This window comes from Triticum aestivum, chromosome 7D (genome assembly GCF_018294505.1).
Source record: "Triticum aestivum cultivar Chinese Spring chromosome 7D, IWGSC CS RefSeq v2.1, whole genome shotgun sequence".
NCBI lineage: Eukaryota > Viridiplantae > Streptophyta > Magnoliopsida > Poales > Poaceae > Triticum > Triticum aestivum.
The window spans coordinates 332,559,521-332,583,925 of record NC_057814.1 but is presented as its reverse complement, the minus strand read 5'-3'; the positions used below and the strand labels follow the sequence as shown (position 1 = coordinate 332,583,925).

Below are 24,405 nucleotides of genomic sequence, written 5' to 3'. Positions count from 1 at the left end.
TGAAGCGGCGAAGGCAGTACTGGCGAGGGTGGTGGCAGCGGAAGGAACATGAAGCCAGTCTAACTCCCAAAGCCCCTGGGAGTCAAGGCGGCGAGGGCCAGCCCCAACCAGAGCCTTCGTGTGACGATCCTGGACAGTGCAAGAATCAACGTCAAGAACGACGCGACAACCAGAATCAATAAGTTGACTTGTAGAAAATAAGTTCATGGTAAGGCGAGGAACATGAGAAACATCTGAAACATGAAATGAAAAAGTGGAAAGAATGCCTCGACTAGCAACAGGGAGAGGAATACCATCAGCAGTAAGAACATTAATAGGAAAATCGAGAGATCTAAGAGAGGACAAGACAGAGGAATCAGAAGACATATGAAATGAAGCTCCAGAATCCAGAACCCATGGGGATGTACCTGACTGTGTAGATGGTCGCTCAACACTAGAAGCACCAGTCACAGAGCCTGCAGTACCTGTCGAAGAACCCGAAGCAGCAAGTAGACGCTTAAGCCTCACAATATCCTGCTCAGTTGAGGAGACAGTAGACGACGTCGAGGAAGAAGCACGAGTCCCAAAAGAAGAACTACGCTCCCTGTTACGCATATCACGCTTCTTCTTGAAGCAGTCAGACTCGGGGTGACCATCCTGCTGCAGTACCCGCAATGAGTACGAGGACGAGAGCGGCCCTCACTACCAGGAGTGGGCAGTAACGGTGGAGCACTAGAGCGAGAATATACAGGTGGACCAGCAACTTGAGCAGCAAGAACAGAGGGAACATGAAGCAAATCAGCACCAAGGAGGCGAGTCTCCTCAGCACGAAGCTCATAAAGCACCTCAAAAATAGGAACACGGCCACGAGCAAACAACTGGGCACGTCGAGGCTCAAACTCCCCACGGAGCCGTGACAAGAACTCATAAACACGCTGAAACTCCAAGTCTGACCTCACAGTCTGGCAACACGGACAAGTGCCACAAATAGCAGTGCGAAGAGAGTCAAGCTGGCGCCAGATAGCTGAACTTTGAGTGTAGAACTCATCAATAGTGGAGTCTCCCTGCTGAAGAGCATGCTCCCGACGGACCACAGACAAGTAGAGAGCATCACCAAAGGGTTGATAGCGCTGACGAAGATGAGTCCACATCTCAAAGACAGTACCAAGGCCCATAAACTCATAAGCAAACTGAGGCAAAACACTGGAAGTGAACAGCCGCAGCACGAGCATCATCATCACACCAATGAGTATAAGCAGCCAGATCGTCACGATAAACGGAAAGAGCATTCGAATAATCCAAGACCTGCTGGTCATAAGGTCATATGGAACGGTCGCATCACCATCAGCAATCCTGGCTGCAGCCCTATCATCATTAGAAGCATCTGTGGCAAGAGGCGGTGGTGTCGGCGGTGGGGTTGGAGCCACAGGAGGAATTGGGCGTGGAGGACAGGGAGCCTCGCCGGAAAGAACACCCTAGAGACGAATGCCACACATGTGAATGTGCATAAAGGCAACAAATTCGGCATAGTTAGCTCCATCAAATATCACCGGGCAGTGCGGGATGGCGACATATGCTGATGGCGGCGAAGACATGGTGCTCCTTTTCTGTCCTCAGTTTTTTTAATCAATCTACAAGGTGGCCCAATATAGACAACAAATACCCGATGGGCCTGATGTAGCGGCAGCGGCACGAGCAGTTGGACCAGAGTACCAGCGACTCTATCTGAATCGAGGAACAGTCGACCCGGAGGGAGAGCGGCAGCAGCGAACCGCGCACGGCGGCAGTGGCCAACTGGGAACGGCGGGGTGGTCAGCCGTCGTGGATCCGGCGGCCGTGGCGTGATCCGGCGAGCGACGGCGCGACCTGGCGTCCTGGGAGGAGCGCAGCAGGGCGTGGCACCGGTAGGAGAAGCAGCGGTGGCAGGCCACTGGCGCTGAAGAGACGCACGGACATCCGCTTTGGAGGAAGACTAGCGGCGGTGGCTTGATGTGGAGCAGCAGATCAGCTCCATTGAGGACACGGACAAGAGATGGAGGGAAGATCAAGAGAAAAAAAATGTTGATATGAGCAGCACGAGTTGCTACGTGCAGTGAAGACCCTAAAAACTGGACCTTGATACCATGTTGGAGTAGCGACTTGTATTATTAGGAGGCCAAAGCCAACATATATACATATACATGAGGATGCCAAGAGGCTACAAGAGGATGCCAAGAGACAAGAATGCGAAAGGCCAAAAGACATCACTAATATAACTCATGTTCTTCACAATTACTGACAGCAGGATTGTTTTCTATGAAGTGCTATCCTTGTTAATGGAAGCACAAAGCATGTTGGCTTGCCCTTGCTCAGCAAATTCCTCTTCTCCTGACAGGTCAGATTCTTGCAAATGGTCGATCATCTCTTGCACTACATGTAACTGTACTGAAGCCTTGCACTGATGGTCCTTGGACCACTTCTCACGACAAATATAACATAGACCCTTAGCTCCTCTGTAGTTTCTGAGCGCTGTCCATTTGTCCCCTAACTGGGATTTCTGAGATTCAGCTGGTCTCCTTTCTTCATTATACTTCTGCCTTGTTGGAGGAAGTGGCAGAGGTAGTGCTGTAGCTCTCCTTGACTGTTGACTGTTGATGGGGGTCTGTCCATCTCCTATCTCTTCCAGTAACAGTGCGAGTTCATAAGCTGAATCCAGATCCTTGGGTTTCTGAATAGCTACCTGCACCTTCACTGCTGGTTTCAATCCATCCATGAATCTGGTAACATAGTGCAAGGGATCTGGAGCCGATTCATAAGCCGTCAGCTGATCATATAACTCTGAAAACCTTTCTACATAATCTTCAACACTGGAGGTCTGAGCTATGTGAAACAACTTCCTGATTAACTGCTGATGTTGGTTCCTAGCAAATCTGGAATGCAGTAAGCTGCAGAATTTCTCCCAGTTAACATTTGGTGCTCTGTGCTCTGTGCTGTACTGATTTCAATATGAACTGCATACGGATGTATATAGACTCATTTTGCTCCATATGTAGTCTGTATTGGAATCTCTAAAAGGTCTTATATTTAGCAATGGAGGGAGTATAACAAAAGAAACACCGGTTTTGTTTTGCAGAAAACTATCTTCACCTACTTCGACTTACTAGTCAAGGTTTACTCAAGTACAGTTGACACATGGCAAACAAGACCGCCTCCAATTTACCCACCCATGAGAACCCTCGGGATCCTAGGTTGACATGACAAGAACTTCAGAAGTCTCATGTGTGCTCTGTTAGTGGCGCTGATAGGAGCTGGGATCCTACCAGGCCTAGCTCTTAGGTTGTAGGGGTGGAAGGGAGGGTGGCGAGGAGCTGGGCGCGAGCGGCGGCGAGACGGCGCCATGGTCGCGCGGTGGAGGAGGAGATGGCGCAGGAGGCGGCTAGGGTTAGGGAGCCGAGCAATAGTTATGACTTATTGCTTAATTCCAAAACGTGGCCTTACAAGTGTTTATATAATCCTCGAGGTGCTAATAAAAATAAAGATAAGTTGGGCTAACCCCTAACTAGACGCGCCATTGGGGCTCCTCCGGCTATAAGTGACGGCGGTCATAACATCTCTCCCCGCCCGCGCAAACAACTCGTCCTCGAGCTGGAAGTCTGGAAAATGCTGGCGGAACTGCTCGAGCTGCTTCCAAGTGGCGTCCTCCTCCGAAAGGCCTTGCCACTGGATCAACAAGTGCCACACGCCGCGGCGCTGCTGGGCCTTCAACACCTTCGCTGGGCCTGAAAGAAGACGTCCATCGGAGGTTGGAGGAAGCGCCGGCGCGGCCGTCGACGGATCACCGCGGAAAGGCTTCAGCAAGCCCACATGGAAGACGTCGTGGATGCGAGCGCCGGGCGGAAGCTGAAGGCGGTATGCGACCTTGCCGATGCGTTCCACCATGGAAAACGGTCCCGCGTAGCGAGGGCCCAGCTTGCGCTTAGCGCGCAGATCCATTGACTGCGTGGAGCGGTGATGTGGGGACCCCGACTCATAAGTCGTGATCACCGAATGCACGTGTACAGTGATCCCAGAGATCAATGCTCACTGAACACACAGAAGATGAATAAGAAGAGTCTTACATCCATACATACCGTCTTACACAAGTAGGACCATTATGGTCAAGTCTTGAGTATATCATCGGAGCGGAAATCTTTGTTGACAACTTGGATCTGCCTTAACCCTACATGCATTCTGACTGGGAAGCGTCCTAGCTCGCATGATCGTCACCAAAGAACTCTTCATCAATTACCTGTTCTTCCAAGCCTGGCCAAGTAAATAGCCAGGGACAAGCCAGTGAGTACGTTTGAATGTACTCGCAAGCAACCCAAGAGTGATAACAGAATAAATTTGCAAGGCTCTACTGCTAGATTAGCATTTTTGCGGAAATCTAGTTTTTCTCATGCAAGTATGATCAACATTTATCAAGGACATGAATGCATCTGCAACAAGTATCAGGAAGTTACATACATCAACATCGAGGAAGAGTTATGAACAACTCACGCTCAAGCTCATCGTGACTTCCTCACGAATCACATCAACAATATTTCCAAACCGTGTTGTTTGTCAGAAACATATGGACATAGTCTAAGCAGCACCACCCAACTGTCCTTGACCGTGGACACAGCTATTCGAATAGTTTGACACTCTGCAGAGGTTGCACACTTCACCCACAAGATCCGGGGAACTTCCGTGTCATCCACGACCCGTGGTACCTCAAGTACCCGGGGTAAGCACCCGATCACTACCTTTCCCTAGCCGTGTCTAACAAGGAGTCCACTCGATTGGTAGCAGCCCCCGTGCCAAACATTGTCACATAATAATTTTTTTTGTGGAGCTACGCTACCATATTCATCACATATCACAAGCACGGGGTACCAACGGTGTGTCCGGTGCCCTGTAAAAACAGTCATGGCTGCCCTACCTGGCACGACCCCGTCCCGAGAGTGACCACGCCACTCCCGTCACTAGTAATGCGGGCATCCAGGTTAGCACGAACTAGGTAAATCAATAATACCCTTTACCATATAAGGGTAGAGAGTGGTTGCGCGTGTTTGGTTGGGACGGTCAACGAGTCTTAAATCTAATCCGTCTCTGTAAACAACACATATTCACTTGCTTCGGTGCACCACTTCTTCATCAAGTGGCGACCTAGTTCAACATTACCCACGGGCATTAGGGGCACGCGATGGGGTTTTCAAAGGATTGTAACCAAGAAATGACCATGGCATAGATGCAACATCATGCGTCAATATTAAGTATTTTTCATCGCATCTCTAGCACAAGGTAGAGCTACGAACATGCAAGTACCAACGAGCATGCATCAATGCAACGATTATATCAAGCTCATAATCAACAATGTCATCATGCATACGGAAAATTTATCGATGAACAAGAGAGGTGTATCATGGTCAAAGGGTTGCTTGCCTGGTTCATCAGAGTCTTCAAATCTTCTGGTCCTTCTCCAAATACTCCGTCTACTTCGTCAACTAACGTCGGAAACAATAACAATAAGCAACACAACAAGGCAAAATAAAAGTGCTCTAAAAATATGAATTTGACTTTTCTAGGATACCTTTGGTCATATGAGAAATGACCAAAGTGCTTTCATTGGGATTTGATCAATGGATATTTCTGAACATTTCAATATGATGGAATCAAGGGATTTATGGATTTGCAAAAAGTGTACAGAAGAATTATTTTGAAAAATGAGAAAAGGCACCCATTTCACAAGGAATGATTTTAGAAGCACCTAGGAGTTGGTTTCACTGGATTTGGAGTTCAAATGATTTTCTTAGGAATTTTCAAAGTTGGCCATACATGAAGAGATGGACCAATATTTGGTGTTGCACAGAAAGCGTAAGGAAAAATGTTCATAAACTAAGATATGAACTTAGAAGCATGTAGAAATTTGAATCATGGCATTTAGATTAAAGATGAGCTCTCTGTGATTTTCTAAAGTCCATCACAGAAATAAGGAAATAGGGTCTTGTGAAATATGTGTGAAGAAAAGTTCTCTGGAAAATGTGCAAGGTACTCAATGGGGTAGAGCATGATTTATAGTCACTAGAAATTTGAATCATCAAATTTGGAGTTGGGATGATTTATCCATGGATTTTACAAGTTATCTGGAAAAAGAAAAGAGAATAAAGCACTACCCTTATCCGGAGCACTGGGCGAGAGATAGTCAGTGGGCCGGCCCAGGTGCACGGCCGCACGGGAGACAGCCGTGACGTCGAAGGCGTTTTCCAGGGAGTACGCCTTCACTGTGGGTTCGCGGGAAACAGCGGACCCGTCTCCCACTTAAACGGCGCGGCCCACCCGCTGGGTCGCCGACGTGCGGGGCCCAGCGCTCAGGCCATCGCCTACCTCCCGCTCGAACAGAGCAGAGGCAGCGGAGGTGAGGCCGAGCGGGCGCTGGCGCTCTCCCGGGCGGCACGGGCCACCTCCGGCGGCGCCCGGCACACCGGCGGACTCAGCGCAACGCGACGCACCCGTCCATGTGCTGAACGCATGCGCCGGTGCTCAGAGTTGAGCAGGGCTTTGGGTGCAGCGGATGGCGGCGGCAAGCTTGGTGGTGGCGCCCGTTTCGGCTGCGGAGGAGGGGTCCTGGGGTGTTGGGGAGGTCCATGGAGGCTTGGGGGGTGTCGCGGACTGGTTTAGATTAGGAAGGAGGCACGGGAGGGGGAGTGGGTCGGTCCGGGAGGTTGCTGTGGAAGAGAGAGTAAGCGAATGCCGCGAGAGAGAGTGCTCGGTGAGGCTTAAATAAGAGGGGGCGAGGTGCACCGTAAGCTCGTGCGCTGGCGAGGTCGTAGCCGTCACGGGAGGCCACGGGAGGGCTCGGCTTCGAGTCGGGTACTCCTGGGGGTGGTCTACGCCCAGGAGGAGAGAGAGGAGAGAGAGGGAGAGGAGAGCGAGCGCGAGGCGGGCCAGGGACGCGGGCACCGACTGGCGGATGCGGGCGGCGCTCGGGCACACGTGATCGAGGTCGCCGGAGAGAGAAGGAGGTGGGGCCCGACTATTTTACGTTTTGCGGACGTCGAGGTGGTCCTATTGGCGTGCGGGAGGAGCTCAAGGTGGTCGGGAGCCTCGGGCAGGACGCGGCTACAGTGCAAAGGCGCACTGTAGCGCGCTCCAGAGCACGCATATGGCTGGCATTGGCATATTTTTGGCGTCCAGGGCGTGGCCTCTAGTGTCTAGGGTGTCAGGGGAGGAGTAAACAAAGGGGTGGCAGCATTGGATGCTCATGGATGCCCCTGGAGGAGTGGTGAGGTAGAAAGGGAGAAGAAACAGTGTTGTCCAGGGGTGAAAATTAGGGTTTTCACTCCTCAATCATTGAGCTGTGGATGAGTGGGAGCTACTGGAGATAGGTTAGGGTTAGGAGAAGCCCTGGTAAAAAGTTGAGCTCAAGGAGAATAGTGTAAGTGGTCAAAATAGTGATCTTGGTAAAATAGCAGAACGTGTTTGATGGTGATTTGGTCAAGCAAATAGATTCCACTTGACATGAGAAGTACCAGGATCAAATGGCATACATAATTGAGGTTGATCACCAACTTTGAGTCCATTTGAAGAAGGTTGCCAATGTAACTTTGGCAAACCCTAGAAATCAACAGAAATAGATTTCCCAGGATTTAGTCATGCAAATCTTTTCTCCTTGATGCACCACTTGGTGTAGTATCATTATTTGGGTATTTGAGCATGTACACAAAAATTTGGGATCAAAAGGGGACAGTTGGCAATGTAGAGTTGTTCAAACTTGGATCTGGTCAAAGAGGGCTTTGGGGCACTTTTGTGTAGCAAAAATATTTGGATGGGAATGAAACTTGGCAAGATCATCAAATTAGGCATGTGTGACTTGCTAGAATTTTCCTGGATTTATTTGGAAATATTTCTTCTAGAAATATTTCAAATACTTGAAATGAACAGAAATGGTTTTGGAGGGTTTTGTCCAATATTTTGATCATGACCATGTGTTGAAACTCATATATATCGAAAATATATATACACCGAGTTTCCCTAAATTTTCTCAAATATTTTTCAAATATTAAAATAATTTTAACCTATTAAAGGCCATTTCTGGCCTTAAGAAAAGCATTTAAATAAAATATAAAAATAACTTCTAAAATAATATTTTTGTGGTTTTTGGGATTCCTATAGCTAATAGGAGTCAAATATAATTTTTGAAAGATTTTTCACTCCCTCAATTTAGTACTTGTGGTTCAAGTCTCAATTCAGGGGTTTTTGGAAAACCTTATTTAATAGTATTATGTTCTATACACATGGAATGATCATTGGGCAAAGTTTTGGATCAAGGAGGAGTATAAGGGTTGGAGGATTTATTTGATTTTTAGAGCACTTGCAAACAACAGACAAAAATCCAATCAAAGCAAAGACCAAAACACTCAAAAGTTTTTGTCAAACCACATTTTGTCATGATTTATTAGCGTAAGTGCTGTGGCATGAAAATCAGGGTGTGACAGGTGAAGGAGCCGTAACCACACCCAGTCGCCCACCGCAAACTCCGCCTCGCGGTGGTGGCCGTCGTAGTACTTCTTGGACAACTGCTGGGTCTGGAGAAGATGCTGGCGCACCTCGGCAAGGATCTCATCCCTGTTGCGGAGAAGGTCGCCAGCCGCCTCCGTTCGGGCCGTCCCGGGGTCAACCGGCAGGATGGGTGGTGGAGGACGGCCGTAGACCACCTCAAAAGGTGTGGCGCGCAGGGCGGAGTGGTAGGAGGTGTTGTAGCAGTACCTCGCCCAAGCGAGCCAGTCTACCCAAGCCCGGGGACGATCACCTGTAACACAACGCAAATACATAGCAATCACCTTGTTGACTGCCGTAATCAGGCGCAGTTTCACGCCCGCCATTCGGAAGAGATCGCGCCAGACATGACCAGTGAACTCCGGGTCACGGTCGCTGACGATCGAAGAGGGGAACCCGTGGAGGCGGACGATGCCGTCGAAGAAGGCACGCGCCACGGAGGCGGCGGTGTAGGGGTGGCCGAGCGCAATGAAGTGTGCATACTTGGAGAAGCGGTCGACCACCGTAAGGATGACGGACTTGCCGCCCACCTTGGGAAGGCCCTCGATGAAGTCCATGGAGATGTCGGCCTAGACCTGAGAGGGCACCTCAAGGGGCTGTAGCAGCCCTGCCGGCCGCAGTGTCTCCGTCTTGTTGCGCTGGCACGTCATGCAAGACAGCGCCCAGTCTCGCACCAGCGCCCGGTCGCCGGGGATGTAGAAATCTGCTCGGAGAAGGTGGAGGGTCTTCTGCACGCCTTCGTGACCGGCCGAGTGGGCCAGCAGCAAGGTCTGGTGACGGAGATTTCCGTGATCCGGCACGAGCCGGTGCTCGTGCAGGAGCAGGCCATCAGCCATGTGCCATGGCTCGTCCAGGTCGCCGGCGTCGAGGCGCTGCCGAAGGAGCTGCGCATATGGAGCGATCGCGGTGGCCCGGCGGATGTCGTCGATGAGGGCGAAGGAGGGTCCCGAGCGGATGCAGAGGGCCACCCCCACGGGGTCGACGGTGTCGGTGTCGTGGTCGGCGTCGTGGCGGGACAGTGCGTCGGCCACGGTGTTGAGGCGGCCCGGACGGTACTCGACGATGAAGTCGAAGCCAAAGAGCTTGCTGATCCACTGATGTTGCGGCACGGTTGAGAGGCGCTGGTCCAACAAGAACTTGAGGCTGTACTGATCCGTGCGAATACGGAACGGCCGCCCCCAAAGATACGGCCGCCAGTGACGCACAGCCTGCACCAAGCCGTACAACGGGAGGTGCTTAGAAAAATAAACCGAGTTTTTCCGAAGTACCGGTGCCTATTTCTACAGGAGAGACGCTTAGTTAAGCGTCTACTTTGTACAAATAAGCACCGTTGCTTAAGGAAAGCCTGGTGTATTTCTCTAAGCACCTCCCCTAAGCATCTCCCATTGTACAAGGCCTAAGCTCCCTCTCGTAGGCCGCGAGCTTGTGATGGCGCGCAGCGAAGGGCCTGCTGAAGAACGCAAGCGGCCCATCCCCCTGATGGAGGACAGCGCCAAACCCCACGCTCGAGGCGTCGCAGTCCACCAGGAACAGCTTGTCGAAGTCAGGTATCTGGAGGACCGGCCCCGTCGTGAGAGTCTGCTTGAGGGTCTGGAACGCCTCGGTCGCCTTCGTATCCCAGGAGAAGGCGTCGCAGCATAGCAGGCACGTAAGTGGGGCCGCGATGAGGCCGAATTCCCGGTAGTATCCAACGAGGACCAAGAAGTCGCGGAGGGCCCGCAGCGAGTGCGGCATTGGCCAAGCCGCGACCGCCGCGACCTTGTCGGCATCCATAGCTCCGCCCTCCGCCGAGATGACGTGGCCGAGATAGGCGACTGATGTTGTGCCGAACGAGCACTTCGAGCGCTTGAGGTGCAGATAGTGCGCTCGAAGCTCGTTGAAGACGATGGCCACGTGCTGCAGGTGCTCCGCCCACGATGAGCTGTAGGTAAGAATGTCATCAAAGAAAACAAGCACAAACCGACACAAGCAGGGGCGGAGCACGTCGTTCATCAACGCCTGGAATGTCGCCGGGGCATTGGAGAGCCGAAGGGCACCTAGAACTCGAAGTGGTCATGATGAGTGCGGAAGGCTGTCTTCGTGACATCTTCCGGGTGCATCCGCAACTGGTGATATCCCGAACGGAGGTCGAACTTGGTGAAGAAGCGTGCCCTGTGTAGCTCGTCGAGGAGTTCATCCACGACGGGGATAGGAAATTTGTCCTTGGACGTCTTGGCGTTGAGAGTAGGGTAGTTGATGCAGAAACATCTCGAACCGTCGGCCTTGCGCACGAGGAGCACCGGTGCGGAAAACGGTGACGTCGAGATCCGGATGATGCCCTGGGCGAGCATGACCGCACACTGCCGCTCCAGCTCGTCCTTCTGCAGCTAGGGGTAGCGGTACGGCCACACAGCGACGGGAGCGGTGTCCGGCAGCAGGTGGATACGGTGGTCGTAGGGCCGGACCGGTGGCAGGCCCTGCGGCTCGTCGAAGAGGTCACTGTGCTGCTGCAACAGGCTAGCCAACAGGGGATGCTTAGCGTCGATGGCGGCCGCCGTCAACTAGGGCTGAGGGGCCGCCGGGGAGGCGCCGCCGACGCCCTCCCACCAAACGCGGCGACCCAGGCGCCAAAAAATCATCGTCATGGCGTCGAAGTCCCAGAGGATGGGACCTAGAGTCCGCAGGAAATCAACGCCGAGGATGAGGTCGAAGCAGCCCAAGTCGATGCCGACGCGGGTGACGGTGAAGTGCTCGGCGCCGATGACGATGGGGACATGCTGAGCAATACCCTGGCAGTGGAGACGGTCACTGTTGGCCACGGTAACGCGTAAATGCTCTCCTCGGTCGGCTGCAGCGCCAGGCGGCGCATGGTGGCCCCTGGCAGGAAGTTGTGGGTGGAACCCGTGTCCAGGAGTGCGAGGAACCGCTCGCCGTTGATCATTACCGGCAGCAGCATAGTTTTCTCCGTCCGGATGCCCGCGAGTGGATGGAGGGAGACGACGAGGGCGTTTGCCTGGGCCGGTCCAGGTGGAATCTCGTCGGCCAATGGAGGGGCCGAGTTGCCCAGCCCGGCGGCAGCGGCGTCCTCCTCAATGTAGTCCGTGGCCTCCAAGTAGAACAGGTGCGGGCAAACGTGGCCCGGGACGTAGGGCTCGTCGCAGTTGTAGCACAGCCCTGACGGCGGCGCTCGAGTTGCTCGGCCGGGGTGAGCTGATGGAAGGGGCGCGTCGGGCGCCGCGTGGGCCTGGGCCGGATGCCCCGGCGCTTGTGGTGTCGGTGGCGGCCTGGCGGGCTGTCGGGCGCCCCGGGACGGTGACGACTGCTGCATGGCCACCGCGCAACGCTCGAAGGCGCGGGCATAATGCATGGCCGTCTGGAGGTCCTATGGTCCCTGCATCTCCACGTCCACGCGGATATGATCCGGCAGACCGCCAACGAAGAGCTCGGCCCGCTGGGGGTGGCGATCGGCAGAGGACATCGGGCCGACAAGGACGGCGCCCCAGCCGCGGAGGTGGCCGGCGGCGGGAGGGTGGCGGTGGGAAGAGGTGTAGACATGACCGATCCCGAGACAGCTGATACCAGATTGATAGGAGCTGGGATCCTACCAGGCCTAGCTCTTAGGTTGTAGGGTTGGAAGGGAGGGTGGTGAGGAGCTGGGCGCGAGCGGCGGTGCGACGGCGCCGTGGTCGCGCGGTGGAGGAGGAGGAGATGGCGTAGGAGGCAGCTAGGGAGCCGGGCAATAGTTATGACTTATTGCTTAATTCCAAAACGTGGCCTTACAAGTGTTTATATAATCCTCGAGGTGCTAATAAAAATAAAGATAAGTTGGGCCTCGTCCGGCTATAAGTGACGCCGGTCATAACAGGCGCATTCTCTAGGGACTCTAGAGCGCTCCGCCAAGGACGCATTCACCTGACAAGTCCCGAAACTACTCTTTCACCTCAAGTCCGCTCTGTCAATGGCGCATTCTCGCCTACAGCTATGAACCTACACCCACCATTTCCATGAGTCACTCGGCACCCAAACCACGTCTACCATAACAAGGCTAAGCACGATATTACATAATACAAACAGTACACACATATGGTGACAAGGAATAATGCATAGTAAATATAGGATGCGTATCGTCAGAAGTGAATTTGCTTTTAGCTGATGAAGAATTAATATCTCGTTGATGTAGTAACGCTCTCTGGAATTTACTCGCGATTTATACTGGAAGTGATTGCAATCAAATAGACCTGAAATTCAAATAAAGAACCAAATGAACAACAAATATTATATAATATAGATATTCAAAAGGAATATGATAGATGGAACTCCTACGGTGTAGATACAAAGCACATTGATTTGGATCTATAATATAGATAATCTCCTGTTGACAAAATGGAGCAAAGAGAAATTTTGCCGGGAAAGTGGACGGCAGGCCTCTGGATTGGATTTGCAGTTGAAAAATGCCTGTTTTGAATGAATGACATGAGTGGATGTGCCTCGTGAAACGGATCATGAGAATATCTGCGATTTTGCCGGAAGTGCACCATCTTTGAAATTTAGATGGCTCTGGTGTAGGTTGGCTCGAACTAGATAGATCCAACTGCCCGAAACAGAAAAGTTTCAGCATAAACATTGTGTAGATCGTTGATTTGAAGCTACTCATAAAAGGAATTTGAAAAAGAACAAACAAGTGCAACAAATTTGATGAATTCGTGTGGAAATACCTCTGAACTAGATTACAAAATTGGAGAGATACGATTGACGAAACATGAATTTCTTTCTCTGAATGGATTCGTCTTGATGAGGAGAAACTTCTCTGTATTGAAGTCCTCCCTATCCGATGAAGTTTTTGAGGTCGAGTCGTTGAATCTCCTGTCCAGGAAGCGCTGGGTTTCGGCTGTGCTGAGAAGACAATGGAGCGGCTACAGATTGTTTAGGTGCGAGAAAAAGGGAGAAAAGTAGTACATGGTCAAATATTTATTGGTGGAGGAGAGATGGATATGCGTGGCTTGCATGAAAGAAAACAAGGCGGTGGCACATTGTGTTCTTACAAGATTTCCTGAGAAGGAAGGAAAGCAACGAGCCTACATGAGCTCGGGATACTGTTGGGCCAGCAGCAAGCAGCCCAATAGAAAGAAAATAAAACAAAGGAAGAAGGACAGTGGGCTCAGCCCAGTTAAAGGATAGAGAGAGAGAGAGGCATGCCTGTGCTGCGCGCATAGTGTTGGACTGTTTTCTTATTACTAGATAATAGGAAATTGACTGGTTAAATAAAATACCAAATCACTTTCAGAAATATTACAAAACTATAATTACTAATATAGAGCACAGAAAAGATATTTCCACCTCAAATATTAAATGTACCACATATAATATTTCTATAAGCTACATTTTGTGCTTTATCAATATTCCTTGAAAATTAATTTAGGGTTCTAGACAATTCCGTAAATATTTTCTAAGTCCAAATAAATAGCCAAAAATATTTAAAGTATTTGCAACCTATTATCTTGAAGAAGTCGTATTATCGCCTCTCATGATTGTTTCGAATATTTTTGAAGACCCAATTTAAAATCCAAAAATAAACTTTTGGGAAAATCCTTTTATTCCCTCTCATTTGAATATTCATTTAACTCCAAAAAAATGCACATCCTAGTCAAAATTAACTAAAAGCAAGCAACACAAGCAAGTTTTAATTAATCCTATTAAAATAAATAACATTCCAAATTTGAAAATTTTGGGATGTTACAGTGCAATTCCACTCAAGTGTGTCAACAGTTTGGGGATTTTAGATGGATATAAGTTTGTGCCTTCCAAACTATTTGAAAGTTCTGTATGCTGTGCTCCTGCTACATTCAATCGGTATTCCTTTAACAGGTTTAGAGAATTAGCATGATACATGTCGGCTTCCCTACCACGTATTCCACTTTACTCTTCTTATTTTGGTCAAAATTTTCGTTCTACTCTGAACCATAATAATTGTACTAGCAAAAGTTGCCTGAACTTCCAAAATCCACGCATCGCATGGTATCTCTTCGCCAGACTCACCTGAACTAAGAACTCTGCCAGCCGCACCATGCGTGGATTTTGGAAGTTCACGTGACATGCGCACACAGATACACCACCTGTCAAATAACTACTTAAATATCTGCATCTGTTTCTGAAATTAGACAAGATACATGCCCTATTTTGTGAGGACTTGGCCCTTCCATGGTTTTGGTGGTACAAACTTAGCTGCTCATGTTAGCATATTGAAACTGGCACGAATCATCACTCATTTTGTGTCTTTGTACTTTAGGAACTCGCAACTATGATTTTTTTCCTAATCATCTAGCACCAGGAACAGTGTGTAGATTTTAGAAGGCAATGGTTTTGGATGTTAATGTGCACCTTGGTATTTTCGTGCAACTGACATTTTTTCTCCTTTCAGGTGCTCAGGGACCACAACTGCAAAAGGTGTTAGAGAGGTTAACTGGACAGTCCACCGTCCCTAATGTTTTCATTGGTATGTAAAGAAGAAGAAAATCAACCTTGTGTTTTTCTCCTTTGTTTATCACCTTAGTATCGTAAATACTTTATGGTTTCTCCTCAAATTAACAAGGAATATCTCTAGTGGATGTGTTCAATAAGCATAGATAGACATATGCACATTTGCCCTTTGCCTTGCCTGTTACAATTTGTCTTGCTGGAATTCACGTACATATATGCTGTGATTTCAGTTCAGGTGTTGCATGCAGATTTCTGACCAATTGTTTTATGTTGTTTCAGGTGGAAAGCACATTGGAGGCTGTACAGGTACTTATGCATGTGCTCTGTGTTGAATTCTGATCAGTCTTTACAGTCATACTGCAAATATGTCAAGTGATATCTGTGTGCCTGTATAAATAGTTCGGATTGTATTGTGCATGCTAACTTCATGATATGTTCCAGTGCTCCTAAGACATTTTTGTGTTATGTGAAAAAAACATGGTTCCTTTTCTTCCTTGCTTCTGTGATTGATTCAGTCACAGTTGCATATACTGCTCGCGTTCAGAGTACGACCACAGTGGAAGGATATAAAGTAGGTGATCATGAATCATGCTCTGTGATTTTATCTTCCCTAGACAGGGTCTTGAATCCACTTGGGGGATCTTCTTCTAGGAGGCCTTGATCTCCAAAGGAGTAGGTAACAGGTGGATGAGCAAAGCTCTATCTTCAAAAGCTATCACAATGCCAACCCTAAAATGGTGGAGGAGTATATATAGTTTAGGGGGGCGAAGGAGTACATGGGCCTCGGCCCAAATCATGCACCCAGGCACCGTCTGGATGATCCGGGTGTTGGTCTGGATGGTCCGGGCTTCGTGGTCTGGATGGTCCGGGGCAGCGTCCGGATGATCCGGACGTGTCGTGCTGGTTGTCCGGACGTCCGGGTCCGTCCAGATGATCCGGCTTCGTCCGGGGGCTTGCTGTTCTCATGTCGCGTTGTAGCCGGATCGTCCAGGCCGGGGTCCGGATCATCCAGGCCGGGGTCCGGATCGTCCGGTCTGGGGCTGGATCATCCGGACGGCGGTCTGGATCGTCCGAGCAAGTCCTGACTTGGCCTTTTTCTCCTCCGTCTTCGTGATTGCTTCTCTCCTTCAATTGTACTTGCTCCTTAGCTTCTCCATGGCTGGCTCCTTGGTACCTGACTATGCAAACTGTTTCTGCTTGAGGTAGTAGCCATGTCTCGTGTGATTCGAAAGGGAGTTGCGAGAGGAGTGATGTCACCTCGGTCTCGAGAGGTCTTGCACGTGTACGTGTCATGGGTCCACTTGGCACTTGGTGAGACGACGGTAGGTCCATGGGGATGACCTTGGGATGCTCCGCATCAAGTCGTATCTAGGGTTCTAGCCCATAGTTGGCAATTGGAAGAATTCAGAATAATCCCCACGCCAGCCACAACCCGGCTGTTAAGTAGGCCGAGCTTTATAGCTAACGGTGAATAGTAAATGAAGGGGTACAGTAAACGGTAACATATCCAACGGTGGCGACTGGACGCAGTGAAAGAGCTACCTTGGGCCGTCCGATACTCTGAATCGGTATTTGCCAGCTAGGCTACACCTAACTGAACTGTTAACTGAAGATGCAGGTTCAGAATCTGACAACGAGCTCATCATACCGCAGTCCGAGCCGCGCCATGGTGTCAGCAGGCACGTGCACGATCCCCTCCTAGGTGACGAACTCGAGCACGCCGCAGCGGGAGGTGTGCAAGGTGGCAGCGTTCTGGACCTGGAACGCCAGCAGGTACTCCACCTGCACCCAGCTAATCCAGTCCAGCGCCAACTGCGGCATGACGACCCGGTTGTCTTCGTCCGCGCCCTCCATGCCCAACAGCAACATGGGCCGGCACCTGTAGTGCTGCACAAACCGGCAGTGCAAAACCGCTGTTGCCCGAGGTACGCCTGCCACGCCTCCTCCCTCGCCTGGTCCTCCTTGTTGTTCCAGTTCGACAACAAGGAGCCGCCGCCCGCGCCCTTGCCGGTGAAGGTCACCACCACCGGCCAAGACAACGCCTCCTTTCATTCTAAGGAAAAGGGAAAGGGTGTGTGAGAGAGAAGGGATGGGAGGAGAAGCGGAGGAGGAGAATTACCTGGGAGGCGAGGTGAATCGAGCTATGAAGCTCAGCGCCGGTGAGATGAGATCGCAAAGCAACAAGGGGGGAGGGGACGGAGCAACATGGGTTTGGGGTGGAAACAAGAGTCAGTGAAGGAGAGGGGACGTGGAAAGGAGGCTCGAATCATGGGAAGGCTCGCCGCCGGCGCCTGGTGGCGGCGGCTGTGCTGGCCGTCGGGGGAGGGTGGGAAGGGATACGCTGGTGTCAGGATGAAGGGGGCGAGTGAAATCCAAGAGAATGACGGGTGAGGGGCTGGGATTTGGTGTTGGCAAAGCTTACGTTAGACTGTATAAAATATGTAGCCTCTGTACAAGTCTTGTAGTCTGTATTGTACACTTCCGTGTACCCCTTATATATATATATATATATATATATATATATATATATATATATATATATATATATATATGAGATAGCCACACCCGTTAAGGGTGTTGAGCAGAACATGGTATCAACCCAGATTGGTCCTATGTCTTCTGTTGTCGCCCCAAGCCCGATCGCCGCCACTGTCGCCGCGCCGGTCTCTGCCACGGCCACTCCTTCGTTCCTGTCTTCTCATCTGCTGGCCTTGGTCTACTCTGGCCTGTCATCCGCGATTCCTCCTGCGGGGCACCGCGTAACGCCTGCGGGGCACTACGCGGCTTCACCCGCGATTCTGCCTGCGGCGCACTACGCGGGTCCGCTCGCGATTCCGTCCGCGGTGCCCTACGCTGGTCCGCCCGCAATTCCTCATAGCGCAGCGCCCGCAGTGTCTTACGCGACGGTGCTCGTGACTCCCTCTAGCGCTGCTGACGCGGCTCCCTTCAGCGCAACGCCGCCGCCGGTCTATGGCAGGTACCAGCCGATTCCTCCAACCGCGTCATATCACGGTGCATCTGGTGGTGCTCCGCCTCAGGGCTACAACACGCCGCCCTATGCTGCTGCGCCGTCTTTGCCGGATTATGTCGCCGCTGCTGCGCCGTTCTACTTCGCGCACGTCATCCCGGTGAAACTCACTACGGATAACTATTTGTCGTGGCGTGCGCAGGTGTTGCCGCTCCTTCGCAGCCGCTACCTAGAGGGTTACATTGATGGCACACTACCGTGTTCTCCGCCGCATCATCCGGCGTATCATGCGTGGGTGGCTCAAGATCAAGCCATCCTCTCTGCGATTCAGTCCTCTCTCATCGATGGGGTTTCGTCGCTGGTCCTCTTCGCTGCCACCTCTTGGGAGGCGTGGTTTGCTCTGCACACAAGCTTCGTGTCTCAGCAGCAGGCGCGTGCTCATGTCATCGCACGGAGCTTGGGGAGACCAAGCTTCTTGACCATCACCGACTACTTTGACAAGATGACGCGCCTCACACACTCTGGCCTCCATTGGCCAGCCTCTTTGTCCCGAGGATTTCACCACCTTTGCGATGAACGGGTTGGATGACGACTATGATAACCTCGCCGAGAACATCAATGGTCGTGACACCCTGCTCCAGCCCCGTGAGCTCTACCCACGCCTCCTCGCCATGGAACAACGCGTGAAGTCCCGTCGACCCAACCCGAGCTTTGCTTCTGCAAATGCCACCACTCGCGGCAAAGGGAAGCACTACAGCCACCTGCTGGAGGCAAGGTGCTGCCTTCGACTCCACCGACCTCGCGCCCACCCGCGGCCGGCCCCATGCCCACAACCGGGGGTGGTCGTCCGTGTGCTTGCTGCCCCTCATGCGGGATCTAGCTCCCTTGCCAGCTCTATGGTCTTCCGGGGCACATCGCTTCTCGCTGTCATCGCCGCTTCAAACAGGACTTCCTTGGCATTAGCAACAACGGCAAAGGCAATGATAAGCAGGCTGCCTTGGCCACTCATGAGCATGGACACACTCCATCATATTCTATCGACCCGACATGGTACATGGATACGGGCGCTACTCATCACCTCACGAGTGAGACGGGCAAGCTCTCCACTCAGGAGCCATATCGTGGTCCAGGTTCGCACCGCCAACCGAGCAGGTATGCACATATCAGTATATCACATGTTGGTCAGCCTTCGCTTCTTACTCATAAACCTAAACAATTACATCTTCTCAATGTCCTTTGAGTTCCTTCCGCTACACGTAGTTTGTTGTCTGTTCCTAAGCTTACTCGTGATAATAATATTTTCACTGAGTTTCATCCTTTCCATTGTTTTGTCAAGGACCGGGACACGAGGGACGTTCTTCTTAGAGGTCGCCTGCGCCATGGACTTTATGCCCTTGATGTGCCGCCTGTTCCTCAAGCTTTCAGTGGTGTGCGTGTGTCACCTACTACTTACTGGCACCCGCGGCTTGGTCACCCTGCCATTCCCATAGTCCATCATGCTTCATCGTCATGACCTTCCAGTTGTGTCCAATAAAAATACTGCAACAGTTTGTGATGCCTGTCAGCAAGGCAAGAGTCATCAGCTTCCGTTTTCAGAGTCGAGTGGTGTTGTCAAAACTCCACTTGAGCTTGTGTTTTCTGATGTGTGGGGCCATGCCCAAACTTCTGTGAGTGGTCATAATTATTATGTCAGTTTTATTGATGCTTACAGTCGCTTTACTTGGCTTTATTATCAAGCGTAAATATGATGTGTTTGATGTTTTTCTACAATTTCAAGCACATGTTGAGCGTCTTCTTAAGCATAAAATCATCCATGTCCAATCTGATTGAGGTGGGGGGGGGGGGGGGGGGGGGGGGGGTGGTGAGTACTACAACCTCAATGCGTTCTTCAACAAGCTTGGGATTTCACATCGTGTGTCTTGTTCTCATACGCATCAGCAAAATGGCACTGTTGAATGTAAGCATCGTCATATTGTTGAAACTGGCCTTGCTTTGCTTGCCCATGCATCAATACCTTTTCGTTTTTGGAGTGATGCTTTTTTCAACGCCTATTTTCTTATTAATAGGCTTCCTACACGACTTCTTGGATGAAAACACCACTTGAACTCTTAGTTAATGAAACTCCAGATTATACGTTCCTCAAGGTTTTTGGGTGTGCGTGTTGGCCTCACCTTCGCCCTTATAATAAGCGTAAGCTCGAGTTTCGGTCCAAACAGTGTCTTTCTTGGGTATAGTTCTCTTCACAAAGGTTACAAGTGCCTTCATGTTCCGTCCAATCGTGTCTACATCTCTCGCGATGTTGTGTTTGATGAGAATGTGTTCTCGTTTTCGCCTGCTCACCCCACTCCTCCACCACCTTTGCACTCTACCTCTCCGTTGCCTGGTCAGTTTGTTGATATTGCATACTCTCCTGCGTTGCTTCCTAACCATGCTGCAGGTATCGGTCGTGGAGCTCGTCTCGAATTGGGAGGATCAGAACATGCTGCTACACCTGGCTAGGGTGATGGGCACATGCATGCCCCATGCATGCCTCGGCCGGCCTCCCCTGCCACGTCGCTTGGGCCGGCCTTGCCTGCCCCGTCGCCGGACTGGATGGTGCGCCTGCCACGTTGCCTGGGTTGGCCGCGACTGCCTCGTCGCCTGGTCCGGCCTCTCCTACCCTGTCGTCTGACCCGGCCTCGCCTGCCTCGTCGCCTGGGCAGGCCTCCTCGGGTCCCTTCGACAGGACTAGGACACCTGGCTCATCATCGTCGGTAGCCCCGCCGACCGCGTCTCCGGACGCGCCCTCCGCATCACTGTCACCATCTCCGGTGCCACCGCCACCTCTGGTGCCACCAATTGCTGCTGCTCAGTGGCCTCATACCCGCAGCCGGTCTGGTATCGTTTGTCCCAAAGAACGAACGGATGGGACGGTTGCGTGGCTTGCAGCTTGTGTGGCGCACTTGCAGGATGATCCGGCTGCTAAACCACGACACTTTCAGGCGGCTCTTGGGATTCCTCGCTGGCGTAGTGCTATGGAGCAGGAGTATCAGGCACTGCTGAAAAATGGTACTTGGCAGTTAGTTCCTCTGGTCTTTGGTGTCAATATCATTGATTCCAAGTGGGTCTTCATGGTTAAAAGGCATGCTGATGGTTCTATTGAGCGCTATAAAGCGTGGTTAGTGGCAAAATGATTCAAATAGAGGTATGGTCTTGATTATGAGGACACTTTTAGCCCGGTTGTTAAGCCGACTACCATCTGCCTGCTGATGTCCTTGGCTGTTACTCGTGGCTAGTTTCTTCGCCAACTGGATGTTCAGAATGCCTTTCTACATGGTGTTTTGGAAGAGGAGGTTTATATGCGTCAGCCACCAGGATTTGTTGATCCTGCTCGTCCTCACCATCTGTGCCGTCTGGTCAAGGCGCTATATGGGCTGAAGCAGGCTCCTCGTGCGTGGCATGCTAGGCTTGGCTCCGCGCTTCGAGCTCTTGGTTTTGTTTCACATCACTGTTTCTTCTTCAGCGACCTGAGGTCACGATGTATCTGTTGGTCTATGTTGATGACATTATTCTCATCAACTCTTCCAATGCTGCTGCTGATCGTCTCCTGTCTGCTCTTACTGGTGAGTTTGTTGTCAAAGACTTTGGCACTCTGCATTACTTTCTTGGTTTGGAGGTTGCTCGGTCCTCTGCTGGATTGACTCTTTCGCGGCACATGTATTCTATGGACCTGTTGCGTCGTGCTGGTATGCTGAAGTGCAAACTTGCTGCTACTCCTATGTCTGCCACAGATCGTTTGTCTGCTCTTGATGGATCCTCTCACTTCTGATGATGCCACTGAGTACCGCAGTATTGTTGGAGGTTTGCAATACTTGACTATCACTCGACCAGACATCTCCTATGCAGTCAATCGTGTGTATCGGTATCTTCATGCTCCTCGGACTTCCCATTGGTTAGCTGTGAAGCGCATTTTGCTTTATGTCTGTCTCACTGACTCGTATGGTCTACTTCTTCAGCCTGCATCCTCATGTGAGCTTTCGGCATTTTCAGATGCGGATTGGGCCGGGAGTCCTGGCGACAGGCGATCCACAGGGGGATATGCAGTCTTTGTTGGTCCTAATTTGATCGCCTGGAATGCTCGCAAACAGTCTACGGTGTCTCGCAGTAGTACTGAAGCTGAGTATAAGGCGGTTGCCAATGCCACTGCTGAGATCATATGGGTACGGTCCTTATTGAGGGAATTGGGCATATCTCAAGCTCAACCACCTATCCTTTCGTGTGACAACATCGGTGCAACATACTTGTCATCTAATCCAGTATTTCATGCCTGAATGAAACACATCGAGTTGATTTTCACTTTGTGAGGGAACACGTTCCACAGAAGCTACTTCACATCAAGTTCATCTCCTCTAAAGATCAACTTGCTGACATCTTCACAAAGCCTTTACCACAGCCACAGTTTGTAGGTTGTAGGCGCAATCTTAACTTGCTCTGTACCTCAGGCCACAGTTAAGATTGAGGGAGGGTGTTAGACTGTATAAAATACGTAGCCTCTGTACAAGTCTTGTAGTCTGTATTGTACACTTCCGTGTACCCCTTATATATATATATTGAGCAGTTTCTCAAACCCTAAGTTTAACAGCTTACACCCCCTGGAATCTTAGAATGAAATCCTATCCTTGATTCACGGGCAGCCAAACGAGTAGATATTGGATTTCGCAAATGAAATCCATCGATTGCAACCCAAATGATGGGTACCAAACAGGCTGTGAAAGGAAATGTAGAGCATTCTCTACCTTGTGCATTTAAAAACAGGCAAAAGCCTGGATGATCGAAGTCAATTACATGGTAGCCTATGTAAATGCTTTACCGAAGGTGTAGCTGCCCATAAGCAAGGCAAAAAAAAAGCAGTGGGGTTGGGGTTGGTGGTGGTTTTGAAGGTGAAGAGTAGACGAACAAGAGAGCACATGTGGAACTAGCCTATACTAAAGTCTTTATGTGGTCTGCTATGTCTCTGAAACGGTCCAGCACTTACTGTAAAAGATCCTTGCGTTCCGGGAGCCTCAGAGATACCGCACAGGCAGCAAGAACGACTTGCCATAGGCGATTACGAGCTTCGCCGAGCAACACGGACATCGCAAAGTCAGGAAGGCTGTTTGAGTTGGTGATGATGTCAAGGATTTCCGGTCGACCCCAAACTACGTTGGCATGCTTGCAGCGTAGCAAGATATGGCTGATGGTTTTGCCAGCTGGGCATAAGTCACAGCCGTTGTGCGGGGTGAGTTCAGTCCATTGCTTCTTGGCCATGTTGCCTTTGGTATTGAGCCGTCCACGGAAGGCAAGCCAAAGAAAAACTCGGTGCATGTGTGACGCAGGTGGACACTGCGGCTGGAGTGATGCACGGTGGGGAGATCGTGAAGGACAGTAGTGGGTGCCGCAGCCGGAGTGGCTGGCGGCGGGTGACTCGCGCTCTAGTGCTCTCACGCTCTCCCGTATTCTTACTCTGACTCTCCCCGCAGTGCCTCTCCCTTGCTTGTTATCAACACGATTGAAAATTCATTGATTGGAGCAAGCAATGTATTTTGCTTGAAATTTCAGTGTTAAAGAAAATAAATCCTTTGGTGCTCACATTGGCTTTATCCTTGTTTTGTAGATACAGTGAAACTTTATCGCAAAGGGGAGCTAGCAACAATGCTGACGGAACTGGACATCAAAGTGAATCATCATGACAAGATTGAGCATGACTAGATTTCTGAAGTACCGGAGCAGTCTGGGTTTATTGGTTTGAGACGTTACTAGCAAGTTAATTTTTTGTCGCGTATATCTGTTGCTGAAACTGTAAAGGAAGAAAACCCTCTGAATTCGACAAAAAATCCGAGTTGGTGTAGTGTTATCGCGAATCTGAGTTCCTATACTGTCAAAGTGTCAATGCATATTTTGATTTGATTTCTACACTGAAATGCAATAACATGATCGTGTGAAAAGCAGCACTTCCATGGATGATTGGGTGATGGCATGTGTGCATGCAGTTATTCACTGATTTGTTTGACTCCGGGTTTCTATCTGTCCTATGGTATGCAATGCAGGGGTGGGCAGGCGGGCAGCCATCAAGGTAAGAAAAGGGGAATCCTGGAATCTTCTCTCTATATATACTACTCCCTCCGTAAATTAATATAAGAGTGTTTAGATCACTACTTTAGTGATCTAAATGCTCTTATATTAGTTTATAGAGGGAGTACTCTCTTTGTAAACAAATAAATAGTATTATAAGGTGTTTTAGATCACTTAAGGAGAGAAACTTGACAATTACATACTCTTATCGGAGGGATGGCGTGCGACGTACGCGGCGGACTTCGAGGCCGCGTGGCGGATCTCGCTGGACGACGTCGTGATCTGGCTCCGCAAAGATGCGCTCCGCCTCATGCTATTCGATGACCGCGGGGTTACGGTACATGATATCTTCGCCA

The 24,405-nt window shown here is 50.6% G+C and overlaps 1 protein-coding gene across 3 annotated transcripts in view; it reads left to right on the top strand.

The window, feature by feature from the left end:
- Positions 1 to 23,922, top strand: part of LOC123164196 (monothiol glutaredoxin-S10) — a 31,947-nt gene extending 8,025 nt beyond the window's left edge. The window contains exons 3-6 of one of the 3 annotated variants that reach the window (XM_044581616.1): positions 14,933 to 15,007; positions 15,271 to 15,297; positions 21,989 to 22,158; positions 23,592 to 23,922. In XM_044581616.1, coding sequence (XP_044437551.1) covers positions 14,933 to 15,007; positions 15,271 to 15,297; positions 21,989 to 22,158; positions 23,592 to 23,600 — 281 coding nt within the window. In that variant the 3' untranslated portion in view covers positions 23,601 to 23,922. Of the gene's footprint in view, positions 1 to 14,932; positions 15,008 to 15,270; positions 15,298 to 19,295; positions 19,670 to 21,988; positions 22,159 to 23,591 lie in introns of those variants that run through there. The other 2 variants (XM_044581617.1, XM_044581618.1) reach the window with 2 other exon arrangements.
- The last annotated feature ends 483 nt before the right edge of the window (positions 23,923 to 24,405 follow it).